The 14,246-nt window shown below is 35.8% G+C and overlaps 1 protein-coding gene across 17 annotated transcripts in view; it reads left to right on the top strand.

Moving 5' to 3' along the window:
* Amph (amphiphysin) overlaps positions 1-13,649 on the top strand; it is a 185,232-nt gene extending 171,583 nt beyond the window's left edge. For 6 of the 17 annotated variants that reach the window (XM_069303478.1, XM_045766036.2, XM_045766037.2 and 3 more), the window contains 3 exons: positions 4,014-4,106; positions 8,326-8,498; positions 11,138-13,649. In XM_069303478.1, the coding sequence (XP_069159579.1) occupies positions 4,014-4,106; positions 8,326-8,498; positions 11,138-11,218 (347 nt within the window). In that variant the 3' untranslated portion in view covers positions 11,219-13,649. Of the gene's footprint in view, positions 1-3,863; positions 4,107-8,325; positions 8,499-11,137 lie in introns of all 17 variants that reach the window. The other 11 variants (XM_069303479.1, XM_045766040.2, XM_069303475.1 and 8 more) reach the window with 5 other exon arrangements.
* Positions 13,650-14,246: the final 597 nt, after the last annotated feature.

The raw sequence follows: 14,246 nt of genomic DNA, 5'->3' as shown, positions 1-14,246 counted from the left end.
TACAGTAGAACGTTCATAATGTTTCATGGAACTGTGATACATGTGTCAGTAATGTGTCCACAATAAATGTTTATTGTTGCAATATTACATGTTAAAAATTCACTATAATTACAATATGTACAGTTTCACACACTACACAGTAACACACTGTATTACACACTCAGTATTTCAGAAGCGAGTAATAATCAATGAAGTAGTCCATGGTACACAGTGCGACTTCGCCGTTGTTGCACTGGGTACAGATAGATTTTCGGTTCCTGTTTCTTCGTTCTGTGTGCTGCAAATAACGCACTCACGTACACCTTTGGCATTAGTACCTGTAGGTGGTATGTAGCCAAGCTTGTAAAACATAAGGTAGTCTTGAAAAGATTACAGGAAAAGATCAATTTGTAAGATAGTCGTGAAAAAATCGCTTTGTAAGGTCCCACATAGGAAGAGATTCAGCCAGCCTCAATGAGTGTCCGTCAGTCTGCAAGAGATTCAGCTATTCTTTAAAATATCTATGGAAAACACCACCATGGAAGCCGCTAACACTATTCATCTATGCTACTTGTATTGGATGCATCATCACTGAATGCAGAAAACGATTCATCTAAATAAATTGGTGATAGCATAGCATAAGTGGGCAAGGAAGACGCTCAGAGCTATAATTGGATACACTCACTGTATTGTCCTAATAGGTGCTGGATAACTTGCATCCGACCTTTGTGTTAGATCCTTATTGCGCCTAGCTTCACCAATATTATGACCCTTATGTTCTTCAAACAATAAGGTTTGAATTTCACCGACAGCATGCGATCTTTCAACACCGCGTCAGACAGGCGTTTGGGAGCCAGAGGCGCATGCACCACCCATGGTTGCTCACTTAGTACTAACCCAGCCAGCACCTCTAGGGCATTCTGGGATTTTTTTCCATGATGGCTGCCTCTCACTGCTCCGAGGTCTTAAGAATCCATTTCGTACACAACCAACCTCGCACACATTTAAAATGGGTACGAAAAAATAAAAAAAAAAAGTTTTCTCGGTTGGCGCAGTTAAGTGGTTAATAAACATGTTATTATACTGATAGTAAACCAAATTTACATGGTATGATGTAGATCAATTATTGGCCCATGGTCCGGGACCTCACTAAGCCTAACATGTACCCTGTTCTGGACAGTGGGAAATGGGAAATGTCCATCCATATTTGTATCTAAATGTATATTCATTCAAATGGATATCCAGTTGGAAGAGATCCTCAAAAAGAATAGAGAGACCTTCAACAAGCCACTGACTTCCTGTCCCCTTTAAGGTCAATTTAATTTGTGTACATCTGTCACTGTACTATATCTATCACTATCTATCACAATAAATTTCAATCATGTGTACCTCCATCCAACTTTACAAAGGGCTTTAGAAAAATGTTTTACTCTTAATCACCAGATTCTAATCTTATTGACTAGTTGTATATTTATTTCATGGGTAACAATACAATTGAATTTCAGATGCCTTCTTTGTTGTACAAAGTGTAATTGGAAAATTTAGGTTATATTTTTCAAAATATACAATGTTGGCTGTAAACAAAGTATGGACAAACAGGATGAGAACTTATTAATTCAAGTTTGTTCATGTTTGTTTATCTTAAGGAAGGTATTTTAGAGATTTATGGAAGCAATGAAGGAACATTCCAAAAATGATTTGTACAATATGCTTAAATGTGTTTCAAATTACTACAGTAATAAAACTGAATATGTTGCGTATGTAAAAATTGTTACGTCATGATTTTATATTTCCAAATATATTATGTCACTGCTAATACAAGCAGCGCTGTTAATAAGTCAACTGGTCATACCATTTGCTAAATTTTAGCTAATACAGGTAAGGCAACTGAAAAGTATTACTGTATATACTGTATTATAGATTTCCTCATATTTGAGTGATTTATGAATGGTATATATATATATATATATATATGTTGTGCCTTAATTGCAATATTCCAATCATCATTTATTAATACTATACTGTATACAGTACAGTATTAAAATGCTGTGTACTCCTGCCTGAACAGAACTCATTAGAACTCATTCCTTTGGAATATCAATTGTACCAAAAGCTTTTTCTCCCATTGAAAAATATGAGGAACATCAGATGCACTCGTAATTTTCATAAATTTTCAGGCCAAACAGGCAGGTATATTTGGACTGGAACTCGTCGAGTTCCACGACTTCCAACAACTCATTGACGAAATATACTGTCCCCGCATTCATAAAAAGTTCTTATTAGTATACCTATGTATAATTAAATATAATTAATAAATCATAAAATCTAATTTACCCAATGGATATTTTGGGCAGGTCCTTAATTAACATAGTATCAGGTAAGATGAAAAGGTATATTGTAGCAAGGTTTTATATCAACAAATAACTAAAATGTAAGTCGACAGAGGTGATTTGAGCAGAGTCAGTTTGAGCGGCAGTACACAGTATACTGTATATATTTTTGCCCATATTCAAACCTTTCTTAACCTTCCTCAGATTATGAGTGCCTGTCTTAAAACATTCTAAAGACAGTGTAACATGATAGTGTTGGAGGATTAGTTATCAGTGAGAGTGACGATAATGCAGTAGCTCGATAACACAATGGCCAATCTGGGATAGTAGTCAAAATCTGACTTTGACAGATGTTTTAATGCAATTGTTGCCCCTAATCCAAAACACATACACACATTCATTTTCATTAATAAAAGATTTGCCAATGATGCTGAGAAATCAGCCTTTTAACAAAATTATTTGCATAATAGAAGCTTTGTAACTGGATGTGAAAGCCTTAGAAATATCATTAATAATATGTAAATTATTAGAGAAATATGAGCCTACAAAACATGTGAACAAAACACACATGTGACTATTGTTAATTTTCTTATGAATACTTAACATTGTACATAAATACATTCTTCCATGTAGAGCAGCGGTCGCCAACCTGTGGTCGGCGAGACAAAATTTATTTTGTATTTTCTTTAACTTATATTTTATGGCATCAAATAGTTAGACTTTCATAACAGTAGTATCATTTCTTGTTTGGTTGACCGTGGGATTCACCTTAGTGGTCCGTGGGATTTAAAATTATGAATTTGGTGATAAGTGACCACTGAAAGGTTGGTGATCGCTGATCTAGAGGGTGAAGAAACACTAAATCACTTAATCTTTCCACTTTATTTCTTCTAAGTTATGTCAACAATGTGCCATCTTCAGGAATACATGTTTTAACACAGGGGATACAGGTATACTGTACTAATTTCATGTGCAAAATTTGTAATATCTGTGTCCTTAAGAGTCAAAGCATTTATTGCTGAAGATGTCAGTGTTGATGAAATGTCAAAGAAATATAATGGAAAGATTAAGTGATTTAGTGTTTCTTCACCTCTAGATGGTAGAATGTATTTATATAGAATGGAAAATATTCACTAGAAAACGAATATTATACGTGAGTGTGATGCATGTATGTATGCATCACACAAACAAATTCTTTCACACTATATATATAATATGAAAAAAGCCTATATAAATGCAAGTAGCAAAAAAAAAAAAAAAAAAAAAACTGAACATGTGCCTGAGTGCTCTTGTGCTTCCTATTCTTTGATGTGTTTATGAACGAGAAACATTTGGACAAATTTTCAGCTTTACTATGGTTTATATTGTATATATTATATAGTGTGTGTGTGTTCACATTACTAAGCCACTGCATCCTATTTAAGTTATTAATGTTTATTTCAAAGCATTTTATAACTAACAAAATATTCCCCTTCCTATGTCATGTTACAGTTTCTGATGTACTATTAGTTTGTCCCATTCCAACGTAACATTCTAATGTGTGATGGGTGTCAGGCTCGGGACATAGCAGGCTGGCAGGAGGGGGGGAGGAGAGCTTTGAGGTCGAGACTGCAAATGGTAATACGGCCATTGGCAATCTCACGGTTACCAACTCGTCCCATGCATCTTGGGACACCGGCAATATGGCTCCCTCTCTCTCCCCAGCCGCTGGGTCGGCGCTCTGTAATGGGCCTTCCTTCACGTCCCCCTTGGCTGAGCTGGACAAAAAGGTGGAAGAGATCTATGACATCCCTGTGGGTAAGTGACAAGACGGTCAAGTCAGGTCACAGGCCAAACATCTCTGTGCAATTTTCAGTGAAATCACCAATTTTTGGCTCTTCAGTTTTGTTAAGACTTCTCATAATTGGTGATGGTGTCATGCAGTAGGTGCCAGACCATGGTGGTGGTGGTGTCATGCAGTAGGTGCCAGACCATGGTGGTGGTGGTGTCATGCAGTAGGTGCCAGACCATGGTGGTGGTGGTGTCATGCAGTAGGTGCCAGACCATGGTGGTGGTGGTGTCATGCAGTAGTGCCAGACCATGGTGGTAGTGGTGTCATGCAGTAGGTGCCAGGCCATGGTGGTGATGGTGTCATACAGTAGGTGCCAGACCATGGTGGTGGGTGTCATACAGTAGGTGCCACACTATGGTGGCATATTGCTTGCTTGTAGTAGAGATTTGTAGTAAAGTTCTTAAGTAAAGTTGTTTTTGATGTTTTGAGTTCAGTGGCTCAGGGAGTTTTCTTATTTTCCATCAAATTTATTTGGTACTTATGTAGCAACTTAACATTTTGCTAGTAGATTATGCATGGCTTATGCAGGTTATGTTTATCTTTTAAAATCAAGGACACTTTTAAGACACCATGTCCTTGAATGTAGACTTGATTCGTTACACTGTTGATGGGCAGAGTTGGACGTGAATCAAATCATCAGTTTCTGAAAGCACTACTGATATTTCTGTATTTACCCGCTGAATGTGGCTACAAACCTTAGAGCAATTTGTACTTTCAAAAATATTGATGTTCAAGTTGTCTTAATTAAAATTGTGTTACAGATAGTGTAAGTGTGAACAGAGTTTACATACTGTGGGGTGTGTTGCTTCTAGAAGCATTCATCAGTTTAGGTCATATGTGGTTTGTGTAGGAAAATGACACCACAAAGTGCACTACCATGACACACATGACACCAGATAGAGTACACTACAGTGACAAATGACACAAAGTAGGGTAGACTACACTGATAAAAATAACAACCAGATATGGAACACTACCATCACTGAGTAATTTACTTGGGCAATTACTACCATGACAAATGACACCAGATATGGTACACTACCATGACATAATTTATTATGTGCCCTTGGAGAAAAGTTACATTGTTGCAAGATGTGTTGGTTATTAATAAACTCTGCATATAAAACATTAGTAGCTTTAATATATCTATTGCACCCTAATTTAGATATGATGCATTATCATATTTTCTACACATTTCTCTTAACACAACTACTAAGGAACTATAGTTTCTCTAGCTACTGTTCTATTCTTAATATTTTGTGATTCCACCATTTTATATAATAAGGTACAATTGTCTAAAATGTCGCTTAATACATAAATATTCAGTGCCTTACATATATGGTTTGTCAAAATATTTGATAAAAGCAAACTTGTTACTATAGTAATGTATAATTGTATATGAAATGCACTCTTTTCACTGCATATGAAGCATTGCTCATATTTTACTGCAAGACAATTTATTTTAATCTGCATTATTTGTTACTACAGTATTATGACCAAACCACAACTCCAAAGGCGGAGAAGCGACATTATTTCAGTCCCTCCTGGACCATTATCAAGTTGCGATCAAGTCCTTATTAATTATACATTGTCCAATTTTCGTTATTATGCACAGTACTCTACAGTAAATTCTAGTGCAATGGTACTCAAACTATTTCACACCTACAACTAAATTTCCACATGTTTTTGATCATTTTCATCTTGCTCTGACTTGTGTATAATTTTATATAAAATTAATTTTGTCACAGGAAAAAGCATTCACATCAAAATAATTTCATTCATTTTTTGGATACCCAGTTACCAATTTAAGAAACTATTGCAGCTGGTTAGTGAAGTAGCAGTCTCACAGATGTGAAATGAAATCCTGCAACGAGATGTACAGGATTTAAGTAATTTACACTGTGAATATCTCTTATTAAAAGATGAGAAGAATATTTTTATTATGTTGAATGGACAAATAAAGCAGTTACATTCTATTATACAAACATTAACTTTGTAGAATTATTATAGTGATGTGCATAGCATGGCTAATTTTTTAATTTTGTTTAATGTGATGACATCTCTGACATATTTTTAGTGACTACTAGGGCATATATGACCTAGTAGCCAGAGTGAGAATTCATAAAGTATTTACATGTGTACTTTCAAGAATGATACATCATACTTCGGATCATGGCAGCTTAGTCGGTACTGTACTGTCTTAAGCTTGCTGCTTATCTGAACTACATGGGAGAGACCCCTCACCAGATAAACCAGATATCTGGATAAGCAGAATTCTTACCGGAGAAATCCAAAAATAACCATATTCACAATTTTTGACCACAACCTACATAATTTTAATTTCCACATTATAAAGTAAAAATATAATTTAAATGTAAACTTCAGCCTACCTTCTTCTTGTTTGATAATGTATATCTTGAGATGTATAGTTCTGGAAAATTTGCATAACCTAATCTCCAGTTATCCAAATGTCTGTCCGGATATGGTGAAGTTTTGCCAGAAAATTATCCGGACAACCCAAATATTCAGCTCAGCGAGCTTCAGATAACCAAGCTCATACAGTATTCAGTAAGTATTTTATGATTTCCAGAGCACCATGAGATTGGTATTTTTGTTATGGACATTGAATGGAAAGCATCCTCATAGCACTTCAGAGCTCATAAACTGATTAATAAATACCGACCAAGCTGCTATGATCGAGGCAAGAGATATAGATTGTGTAAGTGAACATGTATGTGCTGTGTGAATCCTGGCTCAGATTTATACTTGGTATTGTAGAATTATATGATTAACACCTTTGTATAATGGACCTTGGATATCTGATTTCTTTTTTGTTTCATGTTATGTCCTCTAATAATTTGACGAGGGTAGCTGATAAAGAAGTGTCTATCAATGATTTTCCAGTGATGGTGTGGTGGTGCTGGTTCTCTGTCATACTGTACTTTGAAGCATGTTCAGATATGATGATTGTATAGCTGTCAATTTTTTTTTATATTTATCTTTATTCATCATTTCTTATACTGCTTCCCTCTTTTTCTGTGTGCTGCTATGGAAGTGGGCAATCAGTTGATGATTATCTTGTCAATTAAGTGACGGGTTGGAAGCACAGGAAAATCTCCGGCATGTAAAAATTACTTTATAATCATAAAATATATAAACTAGAAGACCAGATTTTGTGTGATTTGCAAAGGCTTTGAAATATACTAATTAAAGCAACCAGAAAAATTACTATAACATGTGTATTAACAGTAGATAGCAAAGTGTTGAATGATGATAGACATGAGAAAGTAGTTGTCGGCACGGTAAGACCAGGATGATAAGTGTAAGATACGTTGTGGACCTTGTGGATTAGAACAGTGATTCCCAACTGGTGCATTGCAACTCTCAAAGGGCATCTTTTGAGTATTAGAAAATAGGGTCATTTCCAAAATGGTTGGGAATCACTGGATTAGAAGATACGAGTGCAATGTGTACACCGATATTTTGTTTGATTATTCAGTGGCGAGTATTAGTGAAATAATGATAGGAAAATAGTGTCCTAAAAGATATTCATTAATTAGAATTTTCAATATTTTTGAACAGTATAGACAATGATTTATTACTTTCAATTGAATTTTTTTTTTTTTCTAAAAATAACAATCATCTTTTTTTTTAGTTAAATGTTGTGTAGACCTCAGCAAAGCAAGTGTTGTATTAACCCTAGCACTAGAATGTTTATGTATCTTGTGTGGCGCTAACTGGATGGGTGTGTCTTTATTGACTAATAGGTAAATGACTATGAATAGTATAGTATATATATTATTATATTATATATATATATATATAATATATATATATATATAATATATATAATACACAGTATATATATTAAAGTCCCACACTGAACCGTAGCTCTCCCACCTCAAGCTTCCCAAATATTGATCTCTCCATATTCTTTTTCAGCTGTTGCATGTACCATGATATTTCATATGTTTGGTTGGTCCCATAAGTTGCACATGTTGGTTGCGACTTTTCCATATTTGTGCTCGTTTTCCAATGTGAATGTTAATGGTTCTTAAATTTAACGCATAAATGATCCTACTCGGTCTTATAAGTCTCTTCTATAATTTGGTAACATTGCCATTTGTTTCTTTGTTAATGGAATCTAATCTTTATATACCTTCATTTTTTAATATTTTGTTTAAGATGGAGGACTACAGCCATCTGTATCGGCAGGTGCGACCACAGAAGGACTACCACAAGGTGTGCTCTACCGTGTGCGTGCAACCTACAAGTACACACGTGAGGATGTAGATGAAATTGGCTTCGAAGTTGGTGACACCATCCAGGTGGTGGAGTATGACGATCCAGAGGAACAGGTAATTAATTAGTGATTTGTTAAATTAAAAATTGTAGCTTATTGTACTTGGAAAACTCCAGTGTTAAATGGAATGAAATGGCTTTTTCTGGTGGGCCCCTTGTTGGCTCCCTGGAGCTATCCAGGTTATTCACCACACCTGAATAAATTAGGGCATCATGGTTATAATAATAATAATAATAATTTTTATTTAGGTAAAGGTACATACATAAAGAGATTTTACAAAGTTTGTTGGCTTTATAGATAAGAGCTAGTACATACAATGCCTAAAGCCACTATTACGCATTATTATTACTATTACCACTATTATTACTATTACCCACTATTACCACTATTAGGTTGTGCTGCCTACTCCTCCCTTCTTAACACAACAGTTGTCTTGTTGCTGCAGTAGTCATATATTTCCACTGCACAAGCCTGTTAATGCTATTTCATCATAAAAATGAAACATGTACAGAGAAACAATAAATAACATTGTAAAATCACACTGTATGTACAAAAAATGTGGGAGTAATGGTGATGACTAGCTGCAGCTAGGCCAACCAGTCATATTTATATTTATTTTCAATGTACAGTATAAACCTATTCTTTTTGTGTAAACAAATGAAAATTATAGAAGAAAGTTCATTAAAGTGAGAACATGTAATATTACAAATACCAATGTCTTGAGCAGAGCAACAAAGCAAGCTTTTAAAAGTACTGTACATGTAATTCATTGTGTCGGGGGACAGGCAGCCAAAGTGTATTCATACATTGTTAGGCTTATGTAGTAACCTGCTACATCACCGGCTAACTACCACACACCTTCAGATATGTGGAGGAGTGGGGTTGTCATCATACTCTCTATGATGTACTTGTACACAAGATTATTGTAATTGAATTAAAGTACTCACTCGATTTAAGGACATCTGATTTATCGTTCAGCCAGTTCTAATGACCGAATTTGAGATCGGTAACTGGAGCCTTAATTACCGAATTTGAGATCGGTAACTGGAGCCTTAATTACCGAATTTGAGATCGGTAACTGGAGCCTTAATTACCGAATTTGAGATCGGTAACTGGAGCCTTATTTACCAAGTCATTGGCTGTTATGTTCACATAAGAGCTGTGAACATAAATGTCAAGAAAAGGATGGAGGGAATTTGATTCCCTCTGGCCTCATGACCCTAGTCTTTTCCAGCCTTTCCTCTCCTTTCTTAACAGTCTGGTTCCTATCAATTTCAAAGTTGAATGGGAATCTACCTTAATTCCCTCCCTCCTTCTGTTTTTTGATGTTCATATTCACTGCTCTGGTTTCTTTTTCTGTTTACTACAAACCCATGCATAGTGGTATGTAAATTCACTTTTCTTTTCTACCATCCTTCTGTTAAGACAAGTGTTCTCGTCTCTCTTCCTCCGCGCTTTATACACCAGTGACTCAGTTTATCGACTCTGAAATTTCTTTTATTTACAAATCTTTCTTTAACCTGGGATACCCTTTACATTTTATCAACTGTACTAATTCTCAAGCTAAACATAATATATTTCTTCCCAAACCTATTTCCAACACTATTACCACTGTGCTCTGCCTTTCCTTCATATCTGAACTCAAATCTCACTAATACCCTTTGTCCTCTTGATGTGGAGCTCACCTTTCAACATACTAACACTCTTCCTAGTAATCTGGTTCACACTTCTCTTCCTGCTTCTAATGCTGCTGGTGTCTACTCTATTTCCTGTTCATCTTGTCCTCTCCAATACGTTTATGAAACTGGCAATACAGTAAATGACGGACTTAAGGAACACAAAAGAAGTGTAAAGTCTGCAGACATAAACAATGCTCTTTTCTGTAATATTAAGGAATCTATTCATCCTATAGATTAGTCTTCTAAAATAATCTTTCTTGCTTGTACTCTTCACAAATGCCATCTTGTCGAATCGACTGATACACAACATACCTAACATAAATCTTAGTCCTGGCTTTGTTGCTGTCGACTCTTCCCTTCAAAGTACATACTGTACTCAAATGCTCTAACCTTCTTAACAAACATGACCTCACTTAAGCCTATCCCCTTTTCTTACCTTCCTCTTATTCTTACCTCATTCCATTCGTACCTTTCATCATATTCTTATGTTTCGTCTTACTCTTACCTGCTCCTCACCTCACTTTTTCCTTATTTTTTGGCCATTCCTTCGTCTTTCATACACAACTTGATAATGGTCCAGGTCACATACAAAATAGGAATGAGAATCAACAAACTTGATAAAGAAGATTTCTCGAGACCTGGAACTTTAACAAAAGGTTATAGATTTAAACTAAAAGCTGAAAAAAAAGTTTACTTATGCAAAGAAAGTTTTGCATTTTGTACTTCTAGACATTCAAGTAAATTACCCTGTCTCAGCATGTTGCAGTCAGACTATAGCTCCTAGATTTATTTGCTTATTTATTTTACAAAGCACATCATTTTATCTGGAAATTAAAATAAATTTGTTTGAATTGTCAACAATGCCATTCTGGTAAAGGATCACCGAAATTAACATTTCACACGTGGCTAAGAGTTAAAAAGTTGAAGCTACCAGCAGAATTTAAAAAATTAATAACCTAAAAAAAATTATTTGTACTATTTTTTTTTGTTTTTACAAATTTTATTTCCATAACAGGAGGAGGGATGGCTGACCGGGATCAAGGAGGGCACCCAGGAGAAAGGGCTCTTCCCTGCCAACTTTACCCGACCCATCTAAGCTCTCCCTATTCTCAATAAAGTACTACTGAGATTGGTTAAAAAAAACAAAAATTTTTTTAACCAAGCTTGAGGTTGGCTTATCTTAAGATTCCTGTGTAGGAAGGCAGCAAATCTGAAGTTTGGGTTGGTTAGTAGCTAAAAGCTGGTTCATCTGCAAATGTGTAGATTGAAGCAAGCTGGTATATCATCATACCTGTAGCGAAAACAGGTGCAAGAGTTGAAATGTGAAGCATTATTTTAATAACATTGAAGTTAGAGCATAGTTTTTCATATGTTAATTTGACAAGCCTACAATGTATCCTTATGCCAGTCAATACCCTTAAATTTGTATAGTGTTGTGAGAATTTTACCCCATATCCCTGTCATTTACTCAATACCACAGTGTATACTGTATTGATGCTCTATAAATAATCTCCTTCAGTAGGTTATTGCTCATGTAATTCATAAATGAATGTTGCTATAAATAGCAGCGAGATTTGTCCACCGATTAGAAAGAGTCCCTTCAGTGCGCTGCAAGTGCAATGAAAGCTGCGTAAATATGTGATTTGCTGTTAGTCCACTGTTGTATAAATTGTAACCCTCATCTTTATATCTCTATTTTATCCTAGTTTTCTAACATTTGTATTGATTAGTATATTATCAAGGCAGGTTAATTGATAAATAAGGACCCCTAAAAATGCAGCTAATATTAAAAACCCAAATTCAACTGGTAGCTTGGGTTAATTATGATGGACAGTGAGTTTCTCGTCATGAAAGTGTGCATGGACTTATGTTATTGACCATTGCTTACTTTATTTATTGATTTGAATAGTTATTAAGCCACTTGTTGTGTTTGTGAATGTTTATCATATGATCTGATATCTAAATACTCTTTATTAGCTGATGTAGTATTGTTTGCAACTGGAAAGTATAACTGGTATAAATAATAATAATAATAAATGGGGCATTATCACCCAAGTAGAGCAGCCGGCTTGTACCATTTATGTGAAATTTGACCAATACGCATTGCTGTATCTGTGTTGGTTCACATTTGTTTGAGCTTGCTATTACAATTCAAACCTTTCCAACTAATGAGAGACCAATATAATCTGGTAAATCTATTCACTGAATATTTGTTAAATAGTTTTATTGCTACATGGTGCAGTTTCAGGGTCAGTCATAATGAAAATTAAAAAACTATATAGCCACAAGCAGGATACCAAACATGCTCTCAGGTTGCTGCAATATTATATACAAATGAGATTCACAGTTTCTTGTTGACTTCATCTCTCCTACTACACTTTAGTTGGCTTGTAACACTGGAGTGATACAGTATGTGTAAATACTCATGGCTAAGAAGAGACCTCCTGTAAATAGTTTCCAGATGTAAATAAAAGTTTGAGATGGAGTATGTCGTATATAAAGATGGTCTCTCATGTATGTATATAATATGGATGATAATCCAACATGTATTGAAAGATCTGATTATTGTTATTTACTCACAGAAGTAATGAATCTGAAGGCAGAATGCTCCCAGGCTGCTTAGCAATTGTATTTTGCTCTAAATGTGTATTATACACTACAGTTTAACTTATATTTTATACAAAAATTGCAGATTAGGACAGACATGTGCCATGACCCCACGGAGGTACTTAATTAGTTACTAATAATGTAAGTGTATGTAGTATGCATTAGCCTGCTAATTCGACAGGTGTTAGTTACCCAAATGACACAATATTGCAAACCCCTGATGCCCTTCTATGTTTTTAATTGAGCTTTTGGTTACTTGAATAAGTCCTTGTTATAAAATGTTCTAATAGTGAATTTGTGATGACTCAAAGTAAGGTGCCTTTTACTGAATACAGAGCCTGTGCCTTAGCTGGATAATTTTATAAGAAAATTTTACTAATGAATGATGCCGTGCTGTTTGGCTGTTAGTTTCATTCGCATTATAGTAAACTTGCCATGTAATTCAATATGCAAATCCCTATAATCATCATCATCCTCCCCCATCCATTTAAGCACTTGCAGTCAAGTTTCTCTTGATAAGAGAGAGACTGTTTGAAAACCTTTATAAGGTAGACTTGTTTATTGAGAGGAGACATAAGCATTTGTGGTTTACAGTCTGCTATAATAGTATATGCAGCTTTGTGCCATGTTTTACTGTCACAGATTTGGGCTAAATTTGTCATGCCTCTGCCCAAACCAACAAGTATCGAGCAAATCTTGTTATGGTTAGGTTTTGGAGCAAATTTTGTGATAAGCCTGTGAACTGGAGGAGGAGAGAGGTTACATTATGAGTGTCAAATATCCAGCAGCATCAGTAATGTGTCTTGCCCCATATCCCTGTTTTAGCCCCCCCACTAGCAACACCAGAACAACTCGGCACGTACTCGTATAATTTAATATATTAACATCAGTGCTAATAAACAAAATATGAATCCCAGGAATATCAGTTTTATTATCCTATATGCAGTAATTTAATATTTTGTAGCTCTTTGGCCTTCAACCCCCCCCCCCCCAACCCATGTAAACTGCCTTTTCTTGATGAAGGGGAAAGAGCACCTGTGTTCTAGTAATTTAGAGGACTCAAGTGTAGTTTATGAAAGTGGAGATTTGGCCCTTGGTGCTTCAGCTTGCAGGTGGAAAAATGGTTTTCTGGGTTGACCCTTAGAAGCTCTATGGTACCCCCCACACAATGCGGTCAAGTGGAGGGCAGCAAAATGGAGTATGCATCTTAGAAGAGGAAAAGATAGAGCAAACAGTAGTTTGCAAATTGCAATCATCTATCATAGCAATACATAATGTACCACCAGGTGGTAGCCGAAGCATCTCAGGGAGTCATACCAGCAAACACACGTTAAGTACACACAAGGCACACACTCAGCCAGTACAGGGAGCTACCATCAAGGGTTTCATCCTGTCATGGTGAGGGGGCCAGTGGGGGTTGCCTCATCCCACTCTGTTTCTCTTTCCTTCGCACATATAACACCCAAACATAGGGCTCCTGTTCAGGTCATTGGACCAGATCCCACTCTGGAGGGGCT

The sequence above is a fragment of the Procambarus clarkii genome, chromosome 50 (genome assembly GCF_040958095.1).
Source record: "Procambarus clarkii isolate CNS0578487 chromosome 50, FALCON_Pclarkii_2.0, whole genome shotgun sequence".
Taxonomy (NCBI): Eukaryota; Metazoa; Arthropoda; class Malacostraca; order Decapoda; family Cambaridae; genus Procambarus; species Procambarus clarkii.
Note: the sequence above shows the minus strand (reverse complement) of the source record. Positions and strands in the feature narration are given on the sequence as shown.